Source organism: Callospermophilus lateralis, chromosome 1 (assembly GCF_048772815.1).
Source record: "Callospermophilus lateralis isolate mCalLat2 chromosome 1, mCalLat2.hap1, whole genome shotgun sequence".
Lineage (NCBI taxonomy): Eukaryota > Metazoa > Chordata > Mammalia > Rodentia > Sciuridae > Callospermophilus > Callospermophilus lateralis.
The window spans coordinates 61,829,935-61,857,487 of NC_135305.1; the positions used below are offsets into that span (position 1 = coordinate 61,829,935).

A 27,553-nucleotide genomic window follows, 5' to 3' on the forward strand; every position below is an offset into this window, starting at 1 on the left:
TATATATCTGAGACAGAGTGAGTTTTAACCTGTCCTAAGAAAAGAATATTTTGTCCTAAATACTTTGAATATTCTCTTAAGTCAAAAAGGACTTTTAAAGGACAAAAATAATCTTATAGGTATCCCTTTATATTGTGCTACTATTCTTTCTCCCCTTCTGCAAGGAAATCTCAGTAAAGAACAGCTTACACCTGATTACTCATTCAATTCAGTCGTTACTCCCTTGTACCAAGATATTTACCTTCTTAAAGGTTACAAGCAATCTCTTAAATAGCAAATCCCCTCTTAAGAAAATATGTGTGGAGTGCCTAATATTTACTTGGCAGCGGGGATAAACATCCAATTAATATCTCACACTCTCTTCGAAGAAGAAAAACAAAGATAGAGGCCAATGATATCATATGTGATGGTGTTTTAGGAACAAAGTGGAGACACACCCATTCAAGGAAGTTTCTTCAGGTGATTTGATGTCTAAGCTGTCTTGTTTTACAGATAGAACTTACCTAGTTGAGGAAGGGTAAAGGCAGTCAGAGCATAAAATGAAAAAGTGATATAACTAGAATACATGTAATGATGTTCTTCACAAAGAATACAGGCATGAAACATTGTGACGAACTTACTAAGCTACAAATGGTGCTATACTCATAGAACTGATGAAATGTATCTGGGATTGAATATTTCTAGGAATAGTGAAGACTATGCTCATTTTCATTTGCTAAGGATTTGGAATTTTGACAATATAAATTTAGCTCCCAGTCTCTATTTCCTTGTGAGAAAATTTGGAATGTTATTACCTCTCCTGTGGCTTTATGAGGACTGAACATTATGTGCTTTTTGCCCACAGAGACTGGTACTTAGAACATGCCCACATGATATTGCCCATAAATAGTTGTGTCATTACATAGTAATTGTGAAGTAGTGTTTGAATTTATTTAAGAAATTTAGGAAAGAAACAGGGAGGTCTTGGCAGGAAAAGTGATTAATTAAGTCTATTCAAGTAGTAATAGGAGATTTATGGGGGATATGGAGAAAGGATTTGAAACTACTTAAGAATAGGGTTTGTGAATTTCAGAATATAAATTTTAAGAAAAAGTATGTCAACAATTCATGAATCATTGTGATAAAGAAAAATTTAATAATGGATTTTTTAAAAACAATATAACAACTTATAATGTACTTATAATTTTAATCAAAAATAAGCATTTATAATTCTCTAAGTTAAGCATATTTTACATAATCAAAATTTAACATTACACTAATCACACCATAATGCTGCTCCTTAGTATTGTGAAATTGATCCTGTTTAGAAAGTACTTTTTTAGACATAGAAATATTGATACCATATTCTGCTTCTTGCCAGGATTAACTGCATGCCCATCACACTGTTGACAGCTGGAAGAAAACATGTACAATTATTATTTTATTCCAAATTGTCTTCCTAAATGTCAACAGTGACATTGTCAATGACCTTATAATCCCTAATAGAATTACTACTTTGCAATTCACAGGCCCACTATACTAAAGTCATTCATACTTCAGGAACTCTGACAACTGAATAAAATAATTGTCTTGTTTATCTAATTATTCATTAAGTCATTACTTAAAACATACAGAAAGCCTCCGTATAGTTTCAGAGCAATTTACTGTACTGAGGTCATATCAAAATACTGCTCACCATTATACAGTGTTCTCAGGGCAGCTAGAAAGATTGTGCACTATCACCTTCCTATTGACTTGATAACAATAGGTATAGAGAAATCAGAATTAGGTCATACCTCTCCTAAATCATATGTCATTGGCAATTTATATAATGGCTATTTCAATGGAGTATCGAATATGTGGAGATCTTTCACTGAGTTGAGTAGATACTTGGAGGAGAGAAATTATGTATAGTCAGCTTACACAACTATTTTAAAGGATATACTCTGCAGAGTAACAGAAAAGAGATGGTTACAGAAAATGTGAACAGGGTCAGAGGAAGTACTTCAGAAGTAGTAGATTTTAAGTCATGTCAGGTAATGCAAATAACCTAGCAGTGAAAGATAAAAAATGTTTCCATGAAAAGACCAGAGATGTGGGTACCCAAATTATAACTGGAGTGGATGGATATACCCAGAAACAGGAATCCTTCTCTGGACTTGGGATGTAAGAATGTATGGTACTGATGCAGGCATGTTAGTGAAATTGGTTTTTAAAGGCTTAGAGAGTTTTTAAATCAGATATGTCTTTTGTTTGTGAAATGTGCAAAGAAATCTCAGTTCAGAGTGAGAAGAGATGGATGTGTTGAAGATTTGAGAAAAGCAGGAGAGCTGTGAATTTTCATCACTGAAGGTGGTAAAGTGAATTTATTTGGAATCTATAGTCTGATGTGATTACATTGAGCTACGATTTGAAAACATGGTCATAAATCTGAACTGAGTCCAGAGCACATAATTGTGTTTCTTTCAATAGGAACACACTGCTGCTTAAATGCAGCCACAGATTCAATGACAGATTCAATGACAGATTGCTTTAATCAGGACTGAGTTCTTTACCTGAATTTGAAAGAGATGGTGGGACAAAGAGTGAACTCTATGTGAACAGAGTAACAGTGATGGACAATGAAATCCCATCAGGATGACAAGTAAAGTGACATTAGAGAACTAATGGAGAAAGAGAAACATGGTCTTTAGCATAGATGATGTGGAATAAACTAATGAATATCTAAGTATTTTGTATTAAGTTGGATAATAGAGAATATGATATTTGGACACTAGATTTTTGAAGTGTTATGTTTATTGATGGTGTTACAGTCTTGGGTGTGACCATAGGAATGGGTGTCTGGAATAGGAATAAGTACAAAAGAGCAAGAACATAGAATGATCAGACATGATAAATGTTGATAATTTCTGTGAAAGTTAAATATGCTATAAGATGCCAGGAAGTATTGTAGGAAAAAAACCCTGGAAGCCAAGAATTAAAGTCACTGAAAGATTAGGGGATGATAATAAAAATAGGCAAGGATTGTTAAAATCTAATTATACACACCCCAAAGGGCAATAATTTGTAAAGGAGGAAAGAGATGTACACTGTGCAAGAAAGAATTGTAGAAAAGGTAAGTCATTTAGTGCCTGCCTCAGCTTTGACAGAGTGTTTGTGCTTAAATTCCACGGTGATGTTCTTCAGGGACATTTCCATTAGTGCACAAAAGTGAAAACAATAATGTGGTAGGAGAGCAATGAGGAGATACATGTAGGCCCTGTAGATGCATTTAACTTAGACTGAGTGGTAGAACTGAAGAAGATGACAGGTATGAGAAATGCAAAAGAGAAAGGAATACTGGCCCAAGTGGAAGAAAACTTTGTGAAAGTGTTGGCATTTGTTCACCATGCTACATGCCAAGACTATGCAACCTTTTCCCACTCTTCCCCATCTATAAACACACACCAACTATTCACCACATCTCCAGTGCTCATTCTTTTACAAAGTCTTCTCTTACTCGTCTACCTCACAAGGACCTTTCTGTTCTCTGAATTCGTATGGAGCTGATTAGATGCACTGTGCATGTTAAGAAAAAAAAAAAAAAAAAAACTACCATATATTATTCCCTACAATTTTTTACTTACATCTCTACCCAGCTGGATTATGGATTCTTGAAGAGCAAAAGCCATATTTTATGCTTCCTTAAATTCTCCCAAGTAATCAGAAGAGTGGTCTGTGATAGTTAAGTGTTGCATAAATGTCTATTGAATTAATATTACCGATTAGAATAATATATATGCTAATGACCTTGGTATTAAATGGAAAATACCTCTCCAAAGACATTGAATCAAATACAAATTAATCCTGTAACTCAACAAAACATTGTGGTTTGCAATTTAATTTAACCTACCTTTTTTCATCCTTCAAAAGGAGAAAACATAGTGAAGGAAATTTGAAAGCCATTTCACCAATACACCATCAATATAGATTTCTCTTGCTATATAATTTCATTCATCACTGTCACCAATGTCAAGCACTTAAAATAGAATGTTAGCTCTTTCTTAATTTTCACTTCCACACTTAACTGAAGTGCATACATTCTCCCATTTAGATTTATGAGTTACCATTTACGACAGTTTATTTGCAAATGCTCTATTGTCTGGACACCATGAAAAATGCAAGAATAACTTCTAGTATCTTTGACATGAGTTCTCTTTGTCCTTACCTGATGATTTCCAGGCAGCAAGTTTGGTTTTGTGTTTGGTTTGGGAACACTACTCAATGAGTTTCCATGCCTACAAAAAGTGTTAAAGAAATTTTTGAAATATTTATTTAATCTTTAATGCAAGTGATATATTTTAGTGGTTATGTACATAAATAATAAATGATGCAATAGTTTCTTTTATAAATCAATAGGTAAGCCAACACTACATAATGCTATATTTAAATAGTCTATTAAGTATCTCTTAATAGCCTCCTAGACATTATAAATCAGAATCACTTATGTTCTTAAGATTAATAGAAGTGTTTATTATTAATAATCTCAGATACTATCTCTTCTAAATAAAGAAATGGATCTCGATGCTGTTCTAAGTAAAAGTTTATATATTTCATTTGGTTTCTTGAAACATGATATTTGTTCTCATCCCTGGGACACTTATGCCTCTTATCATTAAATGACTTGAAAACAGTATTAATCCTATTCAATGGCCGCAGAAAACTCATAGTAGGTCATAATGAGCATTTGTAAATGCAATTCTGCTCTCTAGTATGCCTCTATAATTGAAATAATATTAGGTAGTCAATAAATATTGATGAATTAAGCTTGAGCTACTTAAAAAATTGACAAAGAATTTAAGGGTGAAATGTAACTTCTTAAAATGTCAATCAAAATCTTGTATTTCTAAATTTCATGTCTACTGAAGCATTTAGGACCAGCTTGTAAAGTCTAAAATTTCTTTCTTTAAAACATCAAATCTGCGTTTACCTTGGTACCTGCCCTGGCTCCTTGGCAGTGAGACTTGGTTGATGCTGCTGATATTTGTGACAGTGAGGAAATAATCTTGAACAGGCAGGAACACTAAAGTTAAAGGAGATTGGGTGGGGGACAGAGAAGACATTTACAAAATGAAATCAATGTGCTTATTTTTTTATCAAAGGTAGTTACCTGCTTCAATCATACTAGCATTGCGTTTCCCAGTTAACCATTCCCATGCAAAAAACAAAAATACAATTTAATCTATTAAATATATGCCAGTTAATAAGAATTTCTTTTGAATTTTAAAATGAACATAATATACTTAATTTTATAAGGATAAATAAATTAGTTTTATAATTTTATCCTTCATTTTAATAAAACTTCCATAAAAACAATTATTTGGGGATTGGGTGGTATCCTCAAAACCCAGAAAATAGCTTTTTAGATGTTAAAAATATTTCAGAATAACGTTTCTACATTGAGGGGGAAGTATGGGATATATATGACATTCGATATCAGGGGAGAAGTTTCTAGTTAATAGATACTGTATTTTAGCACTTCAATTTCTGTCTTGCTTGGTTGTCGCACATCTACAAGACCCCTCTATGATAAGCTAGTTTTAAGACAAGGAATTTCTCATAGTGAAGAAGTGGAAATTAAAAAAAAAACACTGATTGTACCTTCTTAATTCACTGTTTTTTAAAATAATGAATTATTTATTCAGGCAGTGGATACTACCATTACAAATCCACATAATATTCTAAGGTATATGTCACCTTCAAAACAGAAATTTAAGTTCACCGAACTATCTCCACTTCATATAAAAATCACAACCTCTTGATGGTCCTTCCTAAACTTTTACTTTCAGGCTAACCCATATTATAACCTTGTGGAATCTACACTCCATCCTCCAGGATAAGAACCAACCTTACTAGTAACTAACATTACTTTCTAACATGAGTAAAACTGTAAAGTTCATATTAACCTATTTGTGTTCCATTCTGTGCTTCTCAAAAGAAAAACAAATCACTTTAAAATACATTTTGTCTTTTATATTTTTCCATTGGCTCTTTAAAAGCCAGCTTCAGTAGCACTTTGTCCATGAAAATTTCTTAGCGAATCCTTCCACGTGAGATAAGTATATTGCAGAAACATGTTTAAAGTCCTAATTAGCGCCCTATCACGTTCCTTTATAATCTAATGTAACTATTCATTTTCCTGTGTCCGTTCTACCAGAGATGGTGCTCCTTGAGGGCAGGTATTATCTGTTATCATCTCTGTATTCTGGCCACCTGTCACAATATCTGAACCATTAGAACTTAGGCAATAGTTTTAAATGAATTTGATCCTCCTATAGTTACTATTGCAATTCTTTATCTTGCAATTCTTTATCTTTTGAGGACCTCTATCTATCCTTAGGTAGGTAAATATCATTTACATATGTACCAACTAAATTTTATTTATTTTTTGTAGTATCTTTCAAAATTTCATTTCTTTTTCCTTTTTTTGTTGTTTTTGTTTGTTTTAATGCTTGTATCATTGGTTTGATCACTTAGAGAAAGAGCATTAGCTTTTGAACCAAAACATCCTGAATCTAATCTAAAACAGAAGTACTATTCTCTCCAGCTTTGTTGAGATTATCAGGGAGGATAACATTTACCAAGCACTAAAAGTAATAGGTGAATTTATCTCAACCTTTTCTTTCCACTTTCATCCTGGTCTTTTAAAGCCATTCTTGATGTGTTTTATGATATTCAAACAAATTTAAATGGAAGCAAAACTAAAATCTTACTCTTTGAAGAGGCACCATGCACCAGCATAGAGGCACATCATAAAAAGAGCTCCTGTTAGAGTTAATACTGCAGGAAACCAGTTATCAGGGCTCCAGTAATATGAAATCTTCTTCAAGACAGAAGTAGTAATCTGAGTAATACAGGAAATGTTTACTAAACATTAACAATGCCATTGACAAAAATATAGTATTCTCTGAGTTTTTTCACATATCACTGTTTACTCTTCATTATTAAAATAAGATTTTCATATAAAAATTTTAAATATTTTCACTTGATATTTATTTGAAAAATTAAAAATCCACATACAGTAAAATACAAGGGGTATCAAACTAACTCCTCTTTCTCACTAAAGACAAACAAACAGTTCTCTTTAGAAGTAAACATCTTTGTTCATAATATTGCATCTGGCCAGAACCCTCTTTCCTGCCTTTCCCTCGTGGTGAGCATTTGTTCCATATCAGTGTCATCCTCTGCCTTTGCTTTTGCAAGAACCTTAACTTTGGGGTAGAATTGCCTTACCCACTCTCTTTGCTCCTATTTCTAATGTAACATATAGAATATTTTACCATATTTATTAGTTTTCATTCTGAATTTTCCTACTGAGAAGTAAACTACTAAAGAAGGACCATTTCTCTGCAGCTCTTGGCACAGAAAAGACATTAAGGGAGTGTTGGCTAAATGACAGGTAGAATGAATCAGCAAGATATTTACAGGGTGAAGTATTATTTTAAAAATTAGTCAGATCACTGTTTCCCTTTTCTGCTTCCTATCATAAAAGCACAAAAAGGCTTTTTTTCCTAGGTGAATCCCCCACATCATCTCAGGGGGAACCACTTAAGATGCTAGTAATTAACACAAAGCTCACTATAGATTTTAACCTGGCGTCCCTCACTAAGGAGGAGTATGTTCCCAGCAGATGGCAGCATAAGATAGGACAAAATTCTGTGAACACATGCATTACATGTGCCATTGCTTAAGGTAACCTAAGTCAAGAGATTGGCTTCACAGAAATGAAAAACAAATAAGTAAATGAAATTCAAAGGTGTGGGGAACAGACCTTTCCAAAAAGGATTAACAGTGGTGGTAGCAGAAATAGTACTATTTACATGATTCAGTGAGAAGAATCCTGATCACTTTCTTGATTGCTGTAGTTGTAGAGATTAAGTATTATATGACTAAACATTCTATTTACAGTACAATGGTAGGGGCGTGCCTAGACAAGAAAGATCAAGAAATCAGACTTGTCTCCCACAATGTTTGTTGAAATACTGTACTCTTATTTTCCTAAGTAAATAATACTCTATTGCATTTCCACATAATAAAAATTGAAAAGGATGACAGACAACCTGATTACCACCTAACCACCTAGCTCTGTTTTCAGCTCCTTAAGAAATAATACCCCTACCAAGTGCAAGTGGGAAGAATATCATTACTAATACAAGGAAAGAGACTACAGTCTGTACCAGTGTTTCTTCCTTTCTTCCAAAAATATTTACTGAACACCAACTATATTCCAAGAATTGCTTAATAGATTATAGAACCTTACAACCCCAAAGGGTAGGGTTGGCATGCATTTATTACCCACCATGTGACAGGAATTGTCCAAGTCTTTAAGCTATTTCTGTTTCCCTTAATACCCATTCTGAAAGAGAAGTGTTTGCCACCAGCAGTTTACAAAGGAGAAACGAAGGCCCAGAGAGGCTTGGTGTGTTACCTGGAGTTCTACAGCTCCAAGGGGCAGAAATGATGTTCACATATAGATTTGCATATCTTCAAGCACCAGGTTCTTTCCAGCTTTCTATGCTACCTTCCCCCAAAACTGAGGATATTGTGAGAGTTTTAAGAAAATATCAAATCTGTGTCAAAGGATTGAGGTACTGTTCCGTAAATCACCAGTTTTCATGTAAAAGTCATCATATAAGTTTTTGTCCATGAAAATCCAACTGTACAGAGCCAATTAAAGGCACTGGAAAATTGCTTAGAAGCTGGATGAAAGAATCCTCCTCACTTGTACTTTGCTTGTCTGATAAACAAGGGTATATTTTCCTGTTTCTCTATTATTCCCCATCTTTTTCTCATGTACTTACACAAAACATATCTAAAGCTTTTATTATAAAAGGAACATTTTTTTTAACATTTCAAAGCCTAAGACAAGTGGGGATATTACTTTGTTGCTGCAATAATATAAAAAGAGCAAAACCTTTCTACAGGGATTAAATATAATATTAATGGATTATATTTACATAACATGTTTATTACAAGAGCTTTCATATCTCTTGTTTCATTTGATCTCTATAACATCTTTTGTACAATAGATACAGCTATTCTAATCCCTCTAGTAATCATATACACTGAATAAATATTTAAACGTGTTTTATGTGCAGGCTTGGTGCTCGCAAGCTCTCTCTCTCTCTCTCTCTCTACACCCTTTCAATCTGTGATTCAAAACAATTTGAAAAAACTGAATTTGGGGATTAGCATTTCATACACTTGATGTTTCCATAGCTTATTATTCCCTTATGTTTTAATTGCTTTTAAGCTCTTTGGAGCCCCCAGAGGATAATATCATGAGGACAAAGGCATTTGCTCTTTGTTACTTCTTGTAGTTCAACCTGACTGGACTTGCTGCCTCTAGTCTTTCCTTCTCTATTTAATCCTTGACTGTGCTGATCTACTTTCGGTTCTGAAACTATCTAAACTGGCTATGTATTATTTATAAAATGAAGCCCAAAGTCCATGGCATTGACTCTGGGTCCTTGTCAATCTACCTAATCTACTTACCTAATCTACTTTTCTGGCCCTGCATCTGGCCACCCTCCTTCATGGACTCTAGGCACCCTTGGTTATTCATCTTTGTGAATAATCCATATGATCTCACATCTGTTCCTCCATTTCCATCATTTATGAATATTTTTGCTTCTTATTCTGTTCATCAAAGGCCTACATCAAATTCAAGTATCCTTTTCTTAGACTTTCTCTTATTATTCTTCAAGCCAGATTTTGCTACATTATCTGACCTACATCTGTTTACTCTACCTTTACAGCACTGGTCAAAAATGACTTGCAATTCGATTCATTGGATATAAATCTCTATACTTACTATGGCTTATAAATCTTTTCAAGATATGACCCCTTTATTCATCACTTCATCTCACTCTTTTTCTCCCAACTCACCATACTGGCCAGAGGATTCCTCAAACCTGAAGCATTTCTCTTGTCTCTTTCACAGGCTCTTTGGTTCTACTAAGTCTGCAAGCTTGAGAAAATTATTTAAATTCCTGACCTCTCAATTCTCTCTTTCACAACATAGCAAAAAGTAGTTAAGACTTTGAATTTGATTAAATCAAGTGATGGGTTAATTTAATGTAGAAATTTTATGTATGGATGGGCTTACACACAAATTTCATAATTAGGAAATTTTGTTCAAATATTAATTTTATTATTTTCTCCTAAGGAAAAACTATTTAAATTCATTTTAATTATACCCTAAACCTTCTGAACGTCATTTTTAGATCATGTGTATGTTATTGTACAAATTGCACCTTTTCACCCATTGTAAATATGCTATTAAATTCAGGCTGAAACTTTTTTTTCTGTTGCTTGCAGGTTTGCCCAAACAGACAGCACAAAGATACTTACACACTTTGATGATTGAGCAGTTACTCCTCTCCTTTAGGATCATGAGGAGTGATGAAATAAATGGCTAAGGATTGACGGGACACTGGAGTTTGTATGTCATCAGACATTTATCTCACCATTAGGTAAATCACCAGTGAAAACAAAAGAATTTCCCGTCTGTCATTTGGTCACGCACTAAGCTCCTTACAGCTGTGTGCAGTTAATTTTGTTTGATTCATAACCTTAATTACTTAACTAGTTATATTTTACAGAAAAGACAATAATGATAATCTTCCCTGTCATGACAGCTTTCGTCAGTGGATATTAGAGTCACAGCAGATGTGCAAGGCTATAACCTAATAGAACACAATTTATGTTATTTCTACTGACGTTCCAATTATTTCATTTAACTCTCACTGAAGATTTTCTTTAAAAGATTGTCAATAAGAAGTTCCAATTCATGTGTGTATGTGCTGTCTCAAATACTTCAAGTTAAATATGGACGAGACTTCTATAAGAAATGTTAAGTACTTTTTAGTAATAAAACACTGATAATTTAAGCAGAAATGCTAGTTTTGCCAACTTACTAAAGACAATTATGATTTAAAATTAATAAATATTGTAAAATAAGTTTTACAAAAAAATTAGTAATATAAAGAAAACAAGCCATATTTTTTCCCCTCAGTACAGACCATGCAGGAGAACCAGAGGTTTTGTGACTATCTCAGCAATCACTTAAGCCTGAATATTTTTAAACAATAGATTACTGTCTTCAATCAATGAATTAACATTTATACAACAATTAATACAATACTGGTAAGGATTAATGGCCTCCTTTATTGGGCATTGAACTAAGACGGCTTATGAAGTAGCTGTTAATAATTGGAAATGGAGGCTCAAGTGTGGTGATGGCTCAGCGCAGGTTTACAGTTATGAACTGGGAGAGCTGGGATTTGAGCCAGGACCTGCTTCATTCTCATGGCCAATCCCTGCTATACTACTTGGGACTTGAGATTATCTACTCTCAAATGTAAAAACTGGTTCAACAGAGTCTGTGTGAAATGAGACTGTTACCATTTCTTTCACTTCAAACTTTGGGTTAAAAACATTATTTCCCTTTAATAAAGAGGCTTGGTGATACTATGAATGAAAAAATACGATAAAAGTTTTAGAAATTAATGTCTAAAATGCTTTGTGAGCATTATTACTATATCAAAAAAAGTCAACTGCTTTACTTTTTTTTTGAACTCTGATATTACTCCTAAAACTTATTATTTACTTTCACATCCTAGGTCCTAATTCAATTAATATGTCATCAAATGAAAATAATACACAAAAAAAGAAAAAAGAATATGGAAAATTATTTTAAAAGATAAAGACAAAAGTTTAAAACAATTTATTGTCCAACTATCATTTTTCTACAATGGCAGAACAATTAGCAATAAGACATTACATAATAAAGGAAAATAAAATGATCTAAAATAATTTTTAAAATCTCTTTAATCCTAGTGATTTGTCCCACTTTGATGACCCACATTATTATTCTCTGAAGGCCATGGAAACTTTTTATTTATTGTAAAATGTTAAATAGATTATTGGCTTTTACTTCTTAGATTACTTTTTAAAATAAATCATACTACGTTCTGAAAAAAATTCTATTTAAAAAATAGTATTAAATGTGATATCAATGTACTAAAATGCATAAATATGTAACAAATATGATACAAATTCAGAATCTGCATCATACACTGAGCATTGCTTTATACTTGCACTTCATGCCTGGCTACTTGTTAACGTTAGATCCAATGTCTTCCCACATAAGGAAAATCATATGTAGATGGAATATATATATATATTCAACTTGAGAAGGTATTATACTTTGTAGGAATTTTATATAGGAAGTTCAGTTTGTATGTCATCAGACATTTATCTCACCATTAGGTAAATGACCAAGCACAATCTTCAGTTTTACTGGGGGAGGATGGTGATTTATTTACAAGAATTTTATTTCCTAAATGAGATAAATCACCAAACAAGAGACTAGTTAGTGTAAGTAATGTTCTCAGTTTTGTTAGGTGAGACACTATTTTTCTTAAAAATAAATTCTAGCTTTGCTATTGAGTAACCCAGGAATACATATTTACTTTTATGCAAAAGAGTAGTTAAACAGTCAGAAAAGAAAATTATGTATCAATATCCAGGATATATTTCACTTATAAGATGATAGGCTGATGTACTCCATGTTGGTTTTCCTTAATGTTGTCCACACCTTTTCAAATACCTCCTTCCATAATTCTTGTAAGTTATTCTGTATCAGTTTCCTACTGGGAGTTTGATGGACACAAAGATCAAGAAGTAAATGAATATAAAATATGATTCTACTTATTCATGAAACCTTTAAAAATAGATTGGCTGAATGCAGCATAATAAACGTTTCTACGCTCATACAGTTGCATAACATGTCACTTCTTAACACAGCGGACAGTGAAATGGCTAAAGAGTCATAAAGAGATTTTATTCCAAGTCACACCTAAAGAAAGAAGGGTGATTTGTATTACTCACATTTTTGTTACCATCTTTGAAAAACAAATTAGAGGAGGAAAGATCAATTTTGGCTCATAGTTTCAGAGACTTCAGGTCTTGGTCACTTGGCTAGTGTAAGTAATGCTTTCCCATGACGGCGGGCAGCCGGTAGTGAAGCAGGCTTACCATATGGCAGCTACGAAACCACGGGGTTGGGGGGTAGGGAGTGTGGGGCAGGAACAAGAAATGCCCTTTTAGTATAAGCCATAGTGATCTACTTCCTCCAGCTAGGCCCCATGTTCTAAAGTTTCCACAATAATGCCATTGCCCATGGACCCATTAATTCATTAATGATGACCTCATTGATGAGGTCAGAGCCCTTATGATCTGATCAGTTTCTGAAAGCCCCAGGTTTGAACATTTCTGTGTTGAGATACAAGCGTTCAACAGATGAACCATTGGTGGACATTCCAGATCCAAATCATAACACTGACTTAGCTGCTTGGTTCCCATGTCTGAAACTTAAGTAGGGTAATTACATAGTTTACAGACAGAGGTGAATAGTAGAATGCTTCCAGATATGCAGCAAAAGCCTCTCCCCTAGGTCTAAGGGACCTGTTATTGTTGTTCCACACAAGGATAATATATACATCCTATCCCATCATACATATGTCCTGCATGCTCTGATAGAACTGATAAAAATGGACAAGCTTCCCTTGAATATGCCTCCTTATAGTCTCCAATTTCTGGCCAACCATAAAGATATTACATTCATCATCATTGAGCCATTACATCAATCTTCTTCACTGATTTATTTTTAGGAATAACTTGAGATAAAAGAGGCAGATTTGTTACACTTCTGCTCCACACCTTAAAACATTATAATCAAATATATTTTCTTTTATACCTTTTATAAAAATAATGTAAATCAATGCTGGGTGTCTGGGAGATTTATTTTTCTTCAAAAGGGGTACATGAATTAATCTAGTTTAGGAAATACAGAAATAGTAGAATTGCAGTACAAACATGGCCTGTGGAAACAGACCTAAGCTGCGCTTATGATTTATCACAATTTGGGCAAGTCAATTTCTGTTTGGGACACTGCTGTCTAGGTAGTAGGGTTGCTATGAGGAAAAAACATACCTTATGGGACTTTGTGTCATTCTATAAGCTATCAGTTTGTGACCATTATTAACACTGCACCTCTGCTGCTATTTTAGTCATCATATTTGAAAAATACAAAGAAAAGAGGAGTTTAGTTCAGGAGTAAAAGATGTTGGTTAATCCCAGTGATGCTACAATGAGCTCCACTTTCTAAACTGACAAAACAGAGAGGATATTAAATCACAGCTCACAAGTAAGATATTGCTGTAGTCTCTGCTGTAGTTTTACCAAAAGAATAGATTCAAGTTGGCAGAAAGTGCCTGTGGCTTGTAATAGGTACTTTGACCTTTAAAAATAGCCATACTACTGAATTACTCTTTGAAGTAAAGGGTAATAATGTAGAATACATATTCCTTTCTGTTTCCATGGCTTCATTTTTGCCTATTAAACTTAAGAATTTGTTAGTCTTACTTTAAGTTTTTTCTACCTTCCTGAGTCTTCTAAAGAGTAATATGGACAAGCCCACTAGTCTACTTGTAAACCAACTCTTAAAATACAATTTAAAAAACCCTGGTATTAGTATTTGTCAGTTTCATGGTATAAATATTTCTACCATAACCTGTTTTTCCCCCCCCTTGGGTACTGGGAATTGAACTCAGGGGCAGTTCAACACTGAGCCACATCCCAAGCTCTATTTTGTATTTAATTTAGAGATAGGGTCTCCCTGAGTTGCTTAGAGCCTCACTTTTGCTGAGGCTGGCCTTGAACTCACAGATCCTGTTGCCTCAGCCTCACAAGCTGCTGGGATTGCAAGCACATAACCTATGTTAATCTACCAAAAATTTAACAATCAAACCATAAGCTTTTTGAGTAGCACTAGGCTTTCATTACTAGGCTCCCATTAGTTGGAGTGATCCTGCTCCAGTACACCACTAGCTAAATTCTTGACTGAGAACAAAGAACCAGGAAGATTGGATTGCAAATTGGCTTATGAGATATACAATGGTAAGGACTGCTCTTTGATGAGGCAATGCCAGCTTGTAAAAGTAATGAACCTGTGCAGTGAGCACAACAGTGGAGCAAGCATATAACATTAAGAGTCTCTAAACTGCCATTATATCTTTGGGATCTTTAAAGTTCCGATTAAGTAAAAGACATGGAAAAATCACAGATTTGTCACTCTGTGAACCTAAGGCCTCTTCAGTTCTTCACTGATGGGACAAAATTCATTTTATTATACTTATGCACATCATGAAATATGAATGTGTTATCAGGATGAACCAATGAAAAGATTGGCAGACATTTTTTTTTTATAGGCTCTCTCCTTTCTACTTTTCATGTTGAAATAAAGGTCAAAAACAATTATAAATTAGAATGACTTAGAGTTTCTGCCGTCTTCCATATTGTCAAAATGGACATTAGTCCTGGAATTTTTATTATGGGCTCAATTTGCTACAAACAGATCATTTCAGGAATTTTGATTCATCATTCCTTAGGGATTATGTTTGCAGGAAACAGTGTCTAGCCAGTTACCTCATTGTCTTTTTCGACAATCTTGATTTAAAATTGGAAGAATTTCATTCAGTTCATGAAAGATGACTTAGTTTCTTTTTTCTTCTCTACCTGCCCTGAGAGTGACCTCTAAATAAGCAGGTATAGGTTCAAAGACTAAAGTGAACCAGGAAATAATGTTTCGGTTTATTTAAGCTAGTTTAGGTTTTTATTTATTTATTACTAGCTTGTTTAACTGTTTCTACATTTAAGATGAAATGATTTCCTCCTATTTTTCTTTTTAAGTGTCAGGTATTATTTTACCAAATCTAGTGTCAAGAAGAGCCTGACAAATGTCAATATATTTAATGAATATTCTACAAAGTTTTTTTTTTTTTCCTTAAGCTATATGTTAGTGGCTTATTTTGCAGTGTTTACACTAATGGAAATATATTTTGCTTATGGAAAAGTTTTTACCAATTCAAATGTAGTTGATAAACCCATTTTTAATCGGGGTTTCATAATCCGGGTTCCATGAATGGATTTCACAAGCTGTAAAGTGTAATATAAAGTTGTGCACACACATATATGTGGGCAATGTACTGCAGTGAGGGACTATAGTTTTCATCAGATTCTTCAACAGTTCATGAACCCCCACCTCTACCAATTAAGAGCTATCACATACCTTTCTTACAATGTATGGTATGAGTCTTTTGACTTATCAAGTACCATAGTTGGCACTGTAAAATATACAAAGGTCTTTATGAAATGCTTTCAGCAGACTATAGTGTATGAGATACCCTATTCTTTTTCAAGAACCTACAAGAAATTTTTGTTGAAAAGTTTGTCCTCCAGCTGAAGATGTCTTCTATAATATTTATAATGCAATTGATCCATTTTTAATTACTTTGAGCTTTTAATCACCAGGCCTTTCTCTAAAACTCACAAGCACACACCATTAGAAATCTGGTTTAAGAATGTTCTATTTTTGTAAGGGGCTTTTATAGTTGTTATATTTTAAAAGCAGATAAATTTCTGGTGGTGTTCTTTAACCACTTAGAAATTTTTTTATGTTTTCATATATAATTCAAAATTCTAAATTAAAATATATATCATAATAAAAGATATGCCATAATAAAAAATAATAAAGATATGCCATAATAAAACAGTCTATAATTTTAATGGCTAAATTTTAAGAGAAATTCTTTTTCTCATGATATATTATAAAAGTACACATTATAATACACCAATTTCAAACAAAATAAGATGGTAAATTCTATTGTTTATATATATTTCAGATGTAGCATTCATTTCAACATGAAAGTCTTATTTCAAGGCTTAAGTCTGGATTATTAAAACAAGGCTAGCTGTGTTCATGTACACTATTTCCTCCATCCACCAATATTCCCTTCATGTTTTCTTCATCCTCATTCAAACATCATAAACATATAGAATATCTAATCTTGCCATCCTTATCTTGTACTCCCTCTTTATATCCTCCCTGATTGGAAAATAAAGTCCACCTCTCTTAGATTGGTATGCAGATGTTTTCAAATTTTTGCCTTTACAGTCCCCCATTTGCTGAATAAGAATGTTTATTATTTAGACCAAGTTAGATATTCTATTATTTATACCTGGAAAGCTTTTCTCCAAGTTATTCAAATTTGTATACCAACAGGCAGACCAAGATTCAACTATATAGTTGGTACATAGACAGGTGGAGACATAAATGATAATTTTATTACATTCCCAATTATAAATAATAGCTAGTCAGTAATAGATTTAATAAGCTTTTAGACATATTAGATTTTTAGAAAACTATCTTAAAATATGTAGGTGTGCTTCTGTGTCTGTTTACTCACTCTCAAGCAGGTGGAAGTTATAACCTACTTTGGTATCATTTCTCCTTCCCGCACAATGGTCAAGTTGAACTATAGACTTTCTAAGGTTTCTTCTGGTTTGGAAATACTTTCTGCAAGAGAGGCACATATATGTCCCTGCAGAGATGTATGCTTTATATAAGTATACACATAAACATTAAAGCTCATATGGCTATGGAGGAAAGCATTTATTCCTTGGAAATAAATTCATAAGTCACAGGTTGGTAATCATTTCCAGACAGCCTTAATTGGTCTGCCTCTTTTAGTAAGCCTAATGTACTTTGCCAAAGGAAGTGTATGGATTACAGTTCCACTTAGCTCAACTACAAATTTAAAACTCCTTTCACATTTTGCTGCAGAATTTGTTTATGTTTTATTACAATGCCTTTTACTTTGCTAGATTTTGCCTTCTTAATCAGGAATTTGGATGGTGGAAATTCATGTGTTAATGTAAGTTAAGATTTTTCCCCCCACAGCAGTACAGGCTAAAATAATCTCTCCCAAAGGAGTAAGATCCAGCGCAGAAGATTGACTCATAATAGGGAGTTAAGGTTCATGTTCAGCCAGAAATAAAAACAATATATTTTAACCCTTTGGAATGTTCTTCTAACATCTTACAATATCACCAACAATATAACTGGATTTCAGGCAAATTTTACTTGACTTATAAAATTATTTGAACACATATTTTTTGAGTGTGAAAGAAAGTTCCATGATCAATTATGCTGGCCTAGGCAGAAAGAATGAGAACTAAGTTAGTGATGACCAGAAGACTATTCATGTTTAAAAGCATAAATTATAGAGTTTGGCTATATAAGAGGTGTGAAAAAAGGCTCTAAAGTAGATAACAAAGTTTTAATGAATAAGAGAGTGCTTAATTTATGAGGTATATTTGGGGAACAATTTACCATATCAAACAGTAACAGTTTAACAAAGTACATAAGCCATCATATTATTTCCCTTTCTGTCATTTTAAAACTATTTTGTGATACCTAAAATGTATACGACAGTTCAAAAAATATAGTAACTCACCAGATACACATCACACGATTTAATGACAACAAGTTGTGCCAGATTTAATTTTTACTTTTACTTATTCCTTCCCACCTCTGATTATTCTGGAGAAAATGTCAGATTTCCCATTATTTCATTCTTAAATAAGAAGTTCTTATTTTGAAGGTATTTAAGATTCTAAAAATTTTATCACTATTTTTTTTTTATTTTGGTCCTAAAAAAGCCTTTTATATCCCAAAATTATTATGATAGTCCCTTATATTCTTTGTAATGTTTAGTTATTTTATTTAGTTTTGTCATTTAAATTTATAATTCATTTGGACTTAATTTAAGTAGAGAATTATTCCTACTTTGTATATACCCATACTTCTTGTCCAAAACAACTTTGTGAATCTATCATTCTTTTATCATTGCTCTGTAGTGCATACATACATCAAATGTCCACATGAACTTGTAAAAAATTTGATAATAACTGGGCTATAAGACAAGTCTTAAAAGATTTTCAGTGGATTGAAATTTGTCTAACATTATCTCTGATCTTAAATATTATATTAGAGCTCTGCATAGTGGTGCATATCTATAATCCCAGCAACTCGGGGAGCAAAGGCAGGATGATCACAAGTTCAAGGCCAGCTTCTAGAAGTGAGACCCTCTATAAAAGTAAAAAAGGCTTCCCCTGTAGCTCAGTGGTGGAGTGCTAGAATCTAGTTCAATGCCCAGTTTCACAAGTAAATGAATAAATAAAATAAGTAAATAAATAAGTGATAAATAAAATATAACTAGAAAATGCCTTGTATCTTTAGAAGTTAAGAAAACAGGAATATTTAGAAATGAATGAATGAAAAGACTACATAATAAAACTGAGATATAACAAAACCATATATAAAAGCCATAAACATACGCCTAAATATACATTTATTCAGTATAGAATGCTAGGTTGGCAGTTACTTTGCAACTTGAACATTCTTTTTTTTCTGGCTTCCCATTGTAAAGTTATCTATTAGGTAGACACTCTTTTGAAGGAAATCTCTTTTTCTTGATAAATTTTCATATTCATATTATATTTGACTTTATGCAGCTTTTCTATGTGTTTAAATATAGATTTCTTTTTTTTTCTATTAGTTTTGAAAAACAATTAGACACTTTTCTGTCTTTTGTATTTCAAATTAAAATAAACTAACTGTTCTTCTCATGTTTATGTCCTTGCCTTTTTCTAGTATTTTTTAATCACTTTTTTCTTCAAACATCATTCTGAACAGTTTCTTCTGATGGATCTTCAGTTCTTAATGGACTCTTAAGCTATTTATAATTAGCTATTAAGTCAATTTATTATCATAATTTCATGTATTAAGTTCCTAGATATATTTGATCTGTTTTCAAATATTCTATGTTATATTTACAGTCTCCAATACCCTTGTCAGATTTCAAGCTTGGTTTATGGTTCTTGAACTTAATAAACATAATTATTTATGGTTTGTGTTTGATAATCCATCGCTACATTTGTGTTTCTACATTTATGGTTGTATTACTTCTTGGTTTTAATATCTTCTCATTTACCTGGCTGTGTTCAATCCTGTGGTATATCCACTGGATTCAAAAGTTGTTAGAAGTAACTGGAAGCATAGAATATTGTTACTTTCCCACAGAGATCATTTTAATTTGCTTCTTTTAGGCATATGAGAGAATTACCAGTCCTATGCCATTTTTATCCAATTTAATTTCTTTTTATCAAGGATACTAAAACTTGTATTATAGTGATTTTGCATAACTAATACAAAACTTCTTGACATGAAGTCAAGTAATGGAAGAAATCTGCTCACAAAGGCTATTTTAATTCCAGCATCTCTCTTTAGGTTAACTGAGTTATGTAGAGACCTTCATACTAAAGTTAGTGAGGACATGGACATGAATACCTAGTTGACTGCTTTAAACTCCACCTATCTAAAATCAAAGAGGGTATACAAAAAGACCAATTCTATTGCATAATTGATTTTTCTCTTTATTTGCATTTTAAAGATTACCAAACAGTGAGCATTTGTCTTTCCTTCTTTGAAATGGTTATAACTTCCTGTCACTGGTATTTATACTTCTCAGCTTTACAGTCAAGACATTCTATGTTTAATAGTTTACATATTTATCATGAACTTCCTTTTTCTTTACTACTGAGATATATCCTCAGCCCTTTTTATTCTGGCAATTCTAGCTTCACTACCTTCTCAGCATTTCCCAGAATACATATTTTTTTCCAGGGTAATCCAATTTTTTTCTTCTCTTTACATTAACACACACACACACACACACACACACACACACACACTCTACTATCTGTTCGGCAAGAACTACATCATGATTTTTGTCCTCTCTTTGTGAAGAACTCATGGCCTCCTAGAGTAAAAAGCTTATTTTCAATTTCAAAGTTAAATAACATTGTACTATAATTTGTATCATTTAAAACTGTGTATTCTTTATATGAATTGTTCTAAACATGTTAGGTACTAAATGATATGTTCCCTCAAAATATACACATTGAAATCCTAACCCTCAATATAACGGCATTAGGAGGTAAGGTCTTTATATATGATTAGGTCATGAGTGTGACACTCTATTAAATAGCATTTGTACACTTACAAAAGAGACCTTAGAGGTCTCTAACTCTCTACCACATGAGGACATAATGAGAAGTTAGATATCTATGAACCTAGGAATGGACTTATCAGGCCTTGAATGGCCATTGTGTTAATTTTGGACTTCCATGCTTACAGAATGGTAAGTAATGAATGTTCATTGTTTCAGCTACTCAGTCTATAGTATTTTTGTTGCTTGAACTAAGACAAAGTATATGTCTTGTCTATAGTGAGACTATGTTTTTCAAGAAACAAGTTATCAAATATTTTCAGAAACCTATTATGGTGCTTTGTTTATAACTGTTCTGAGTATTAAAGAAAAGTACACTATAAAGAAAAGTATACTATATTTAGAATCTACAAAATTACTAAGTATCCTAAACTAAATGGCATAAAGGCCTGCAAAAATTATTAATGTTGATATATTTACTTTATTTTTTTAAGAGAGAGAGAGAGAGAGAGAGAGAGAGAGAGAGAGAGAAAATTTACATCTTTGTTTGTATGTGGTGCTGAGGATCTAACCCGGGCCACACGCATGCCAGGCGATTGCGCTACTGCTTGAGCCACATCTCCAGCTCTGATATATTTACTTTAATTCAAATTTAATAGTTAACAGCTGCAATGATTTATCCTTATTTTGATGAAGAGAATTCAGCAGAACTAAAGTAACTTTCATTTATGTCTTTCATTGCCAAAACATCAGGATAATCCTGTAAGAGTACCCAAGCACTTTCTATGTTCATGACTAACTCAGACTACTTTAGAATTGCAGTTTATCACTAGATACTTACTGTAGTTGTAGATGTTTTTGTGGAAGAAGTTGGCTGTGTTGTGGTCCAGGGAAGCACATGAATTATGACTGTGGTGGTAGCTGACAGCTGACGAGCTTTATTCCCACCTAATTCATCAGTGACTTCAATAAGCAACTGGAAAGTCACTGGGTCTTGAATCCCTTGAAATAGATCATACTGGAAATTCTGCCTGATGACCAGAGAAGGAGGATCAACACCCAGTCTCTGAAGTGTGAACTGATTATTTGTATTTCCTGAAAATGATGAAGTAATAAAACAGACAAAAAAACTACATTATGTATTATTGTTTCTACAATTTAAGTTTTTATTTAAAAGTATTCCCCAATTTGTTTCAGCTACTACTACAGTTCCCTAATTTGTTTCCAACAGTTACAAAATATCTCACATGGGTATCTTATAAAATAGCAAAGAAATGATGTATTTGCAATAATCTGTCTTACCTCCTACAATTGAATAGCTCAGATGTTCCTTTGGAGAATCTCTATCTGAACAGTTGAGGTGAACAAAAGGAGCCTTAACAATGGAGTAAATCCAAGTTTCCAAATGTGGTGGATGGCATACAGGAAGCTCATCATTTATATTCTATAATACAAGGATATTATCTATTTCAGGTTATCTCAAAAGTATTGGCATATTTAATCAATTATTTACTTAAATTTTATAGTACACTATTTTTGCTTTCAACAATATTGTTTGCGCACACTTTTACAAATCATCTTAATTATGTTATATTAGAAGAATATATTTTAATGTTTTACCATAAAACTTTTTTGTTTGGGGTTTCCCAGCAGTGAATTCCATATTTTACTTAATAAGTGTCTATTTCATATGTAATATTGCTAGGACAAATACTCATGCTATTTATTTTATTTTTAAATTTTAAATATAGATTGAAAGCATAATGTGATCTACAGTAATCATTTCCCTTTATTCCAGACAAATGTGTGTCAAAAAGTTTCCTGAATAATGTTTAAAACGGGGTAATCTCTACCTAAGAAGAAGCACATTTCACTACTGGAGGGTTTTACTTGCTGAAAACACTCACTTTTGTTTATCTCAAGTATGATTTTTTTTGTCTATAAATTCAGCCAATTTGTTGTTTTTCAGAAATTTATGATCTAGTATAAAATTTGACTTACATTTCAAACAAATGGATGATTTCAGCAATTTGATTGGCAAGGGAATTATATTATCTTTAGAAATGTTTGAATCTTAGAATTCTAAGATTCTTTGACTATCATCAGGATACAAACTAATAAGCTACTCGCCATCATCTCCCTTTTCTTTCTCAACTATAGAAGACATTGTTAATCTATTAAAGTAACAGCTTAACTGATGTCTTTCTTCGCCAAAACATAAGGATAAGCACTTTCTGTTTGTGATTAAATCAGACTGCATTGGAATTATATTTTCTCACAAAGTAATTACTATAGTTATTGCTCCTGAAGAATATAGATAGTCTGAGAGGTATTTCCAAAGTACTGTAACAGAATGGAATGTGAAATGAAACGACTCTATGTCTGTGATTTGGGAAAATGAAGTGCCTAAATCAACTTGTACATTTCTTATTCCCCTTACTAATATTTCTTGAAGTATTATTACACTTTTTACTTCATGCTAATAAGTTTACACGATTGCCACACTAACCTATTTATATATTCACTTAAAAAAATCTCTGTTCCTTATGAGACATTCTGAACAGTGTAAGTTAATTGAAAGAGGGCATTTTTCATCATATAAATGATAGTCCCTTACAGGTACTCCTATGCTCTTCTAGTCTAGGCAACTGTGGTTTTTGTGTTTTATAACTTCTTATTTTACTTTAAATATTAACAAAATTTCAATCTCTTTTTGCTCACTAATCAAATTTTATTTTTAATATAGACCTAATATATTTTAAACATTTTGAATGAAATGCTGCTTATAAAGCATTTTAAAACCTAATATAGGGATCTATGATTCTCTATCAAATGAAAATTGCTCAGTATCCAATTTAATTATTATTATTTTTCTCATTTTAATATAAAGGGAAAATATATACAAAATGTAGGAGAAAATGCCCGTGTAAAACTAGATATAGAATGGGTATTGGAGGCATAAGCCAAAACACATTGAAGAATAGTAGTCGATAGATACAGTAAGATATAGGTGGGATTCTATTAGGCTTAAAATTAATTTCTTCTCATTATTATCTGTTATTGTAAGTGTTTATATCCTGTTTTGTCCTTATCATATTGTAAGTTTCAGAAAAACTCTTTTCCTTTCGGAGTTAATTTCATGTTAATATTCAGATAATTAAAATATACTATTTATACCAAGGACTCTCATGGGCAGTAATGCTGTTCTTTACTTATCCATCACCAGGACATTGAGCTTTCTTCTATGTAAAAAGTGCCTACTCACCTAACCAGGAGCAAACTTTCCCAGTTTATCAGGAAATATATGATCTGGACCAAGTTGTTCATGTAGTTCTCTTGTTTTGGAGAGTGAAATCCCTAAATTATGTTGTGGATAATTTCCACACAAGGTACAGATCTCTTTTCCTCTCCACCCCAATCCCACACACTCCCATATCAAGTGGTTAAGATTCTATGATGGCAAAAAAAGATCAAGTTAGTTTAAATCAAAACTGGATTTTGACAGAGTTCCTTGCTTTTCTATATCTGTCTAATGTGTTACTTCACAGAAAATTTATTTTGTCATCTAGTTACCATTGGACTTATTCATTCATTCACCTTTTCCTCTCTCTTCAATTGATTTATTTGTGAAATAAAATAGATAGACCAGACTACTAACAATGGTTGTTTGAATATTCCATAGCTCTTTCACAAACAATGTATATGAAAGTATGTTACTTAGTTTTGAAGTGGCTTACTCTAAAAAGTTATATATAAAAGACACTTAAAGAATCTCCATACTGCTTTCCATATTGGCTGCACCAATTTGCAGTCCCACCAGCAGTGTATGAGTGTACCTTCATCCCCACATCCTCGCCAACACTTCTTGTTGCTTGTGTTCGTAATAACTTCCATTCTGACTTGAGTGAGATCTAATCTTAGAGTAGTTTTGATTTATATTTCTCCAATTGCTAATGATGATGAACATTTTTTTATATATTTGTTGATTGATTATATATCATCATCTGAGAAGTGTCTGTTCAGGTCCTTGGCCCATATTTATTTGTTTATTTTGAGAGAGAGAGAGAGAAAGAGAGAGAATTTTTTAATATTTATTTTTTAGTTCTCGGCAGACACAACATCTTTGTATGTGGTGCTGAGGATCTAACCCAGGCCGCACGCATGCCAGGCGAGCGCACTACCACTTGAGCCACATCCCCAGCCCTTTGGCCCATTTATTGATTGGGTTATTTGTTTTTTTGTGTGTGTGTGTGTGTTTAACTTTTTGAGTTCTTTATATACCCTTGAGATTAGTGCTCTCTCTTATGTGTGAGGTGTAAAGATTTGCTCCCAAGATGTAGGCTCTCTATTCACCTCACAGATTGTTTCTTTTGCTGAAAAGAAACTTTTAAATTTGAATCCATCACATTTATTTGAAAATTGGGAATGAAACCACCATTTGACCCAGCTATCCCTCTCTTCAGTCTATACCCAAAGGACTTAAAAACAGCATAGTACAGGGACACAGCCACAACAGTGTTTACAGCAGCACAGTTCATAACTGGTAAATTGTGGAACCAACCTAGATGCCTTTCAGTAGATGAATGGATAAAAAAATGTGGCATGGGCTGGGGATGTGGCTCAAGCAGTAGCGCGCTCACCTGGCATGCGTGTGGCCCGGGTTCGATCCTCAGCACCACATACAAACAAAGATGTTGTGTCTGCCGATAACTAAAAAATAAATATAAAAAAATTCTCTTTCTCTCTGTCTCTCTCTTTTAAAAAATGTGGCATTTATACACAATGAAATATCACTCAGCAATAAAATAAAATAAACTCATGGCATTTGCAGGTAAATGGATGGAGCTGGAGGAGATAATGCTAAGTGAAGTTAGCCAATTCCAAAAAACCAAATGCCAAATGTTTTCTCTGATATAAGGAGACTGATTCCTAGTGGGGTAAGGAGAGGGAGCATGGGAGGAATAGACAAACTCTAGATAGGGCAGAGGGGTGGGAGGGGAAGAAAGGGGACATGGGGTTTAGAAATGATGGTGGAATGTGATGGATATTATTATCCAAAGTACATGTATGAAAACACAAATTGGTGTGAATATACTTTGTATACAACCAGAGCTATGAAAAATTGTGCTCCATATGTGTAATAAGAATTGTAATGCATTCCACTGTCATATATAAATTAAAAAAATAATTTTAAAAAAGGCAGTTATGGGCCCTAAGGTCTTTATTAAGGAGGTTCTAGCAGTGTACCATCACTGAAAGGACAATGTGAATGGAAGGTACAACCAGAACTGTGCAAGAATAAGCACTTTACAGTTACAAGGATGAGAGTTAAATGGGAGGGTCATGACTTCATGGAGTTGGACTTACTTGTGAATTGTATGATGAAGCTTGTTACCTTCAAAAATTAAGTTCTTTAATGAGGAGTTAATTAACAAGTCTAGATAGAGGAAACATATTGCTAAAAAGAAGGGAGAATACAGGCAAATATTCTTCAGAGGGAAATCGTATAAAGGCTTTCAAAAAAAAACCATTTCTATTATAATTTTTGGCTCTTATTTATTGATAGCTTCCAAATTCATCTTGTGACCTAATTTTCTAAAGCTGTAATTTTCAACAATCTTTTTGATATCTCCATTATATTTTTGAACTCTGGGAACATGTTGGAAAGAGAAATTCGTCCTTTTCCAATATTGTTTTGACCAGCCTTTAAGCTAGTCCTTAAATTAAGCACAGGGAGACCCTGCCAACCTTGAATCATCAGTTCCTTTTTTCTGAGGTGCTGTTTTTATGGTTTGGGATTTAATATATTATTCCAGAGTTGCTTGCCAGAATTAATTTTGGCAAAAGACCATCATTTCCTTGACTAACTAGATCTCCAATTACAGTATAACAAAGCATATTCATGTCTCTAAGTGTTCTCAATTAAAATATTAGAAGTATAACTAGTTCATGGAAATTTGATCAATACAAAGTCCAAAGAAAAACTAAGGTTTTACTTGTTATGTGTGTTGAAAATTTAAACCTATTAAACTCCTAGAATGCTCATACTCTGGAATTTTATTACATATATTTATTAGCTAAATTTAAATAACTAAAAACAAACTTAGCTAATATATCTGGGAAGTTCTTTCAAACCTGTTCCCAATTAAAGAGAAATAAATTGACTTAAGATTATCTTTAAGTAACAGGAAAAGACATTTTCAATTTCTGTCTTGTTGCACACTAATCTAAGGTTTTAGTAAAGAAACCAAAGCCATCTGTGTTTTTTCAATTCTAAATTAATAAACCATTATTATTAATGTAGGAATTAAAATTTTAGAATAATAATTATAATTTTTATTTTATATTCTGGAGATAGAACGGATTTTCTTTAAAGGTAGAAAGTATATTGATTCTTAAACTACAAATAAGTTAAATTCACGAACAATTTGGGCAGCTATGAACCATTTCCTTGTATAAATTATCGTTAAATAAAAAATACTAAATGGAAACTTAATAAAGTTAACCCAATTTCTGATAATAATTTGCTATGCTAACATTGGCACCGTACACTGATTCTTATTATAAAAAGCAGAGTAGTACAAAAACAAATAATAAAACAAAATTAACTCTGTAAG

The 27,553-nt window shown here is 32.9% G+C and overlaps 1 protein-coding gene across 1 annotated transcript in view; it reads right to left on the reverse strand.

Moving 5' to 3' along the window:
* Window positions 1-27,553, reverse strand: part of LOC143397552 (cadherin-related family member 4-like) — a 156,342-nt gene that overhangs the window by 50,738 nt on the left and 78,051 nt on the right. The window contains exons 17-21 of the mRNA XM_076853690.2: window positions 22,239-22,380; window positions 21,778-22,031; window positions 6,732-6,862; window positions 4,949-5,041; window positions 4,187-4,256 (exon numbers count right to left, since the gene is read on the reverse strand). Coding sequence (XP_076709805.2) covers window positions 4,187-4,256; window positions 4,949-5,041; window positions 6,732-6,862; window positions 21,778-22,031; window positions 22,239-22,380 — 690 coding nt within the window. The remainder of the gene's footprint in view (window positions 1-4,186; window positions 4,257-4,948; window positions 5,042-6,731; window positions 6,863-21,777; window positions 22,032-22,238; window positions 22,381-27,553) is intronic.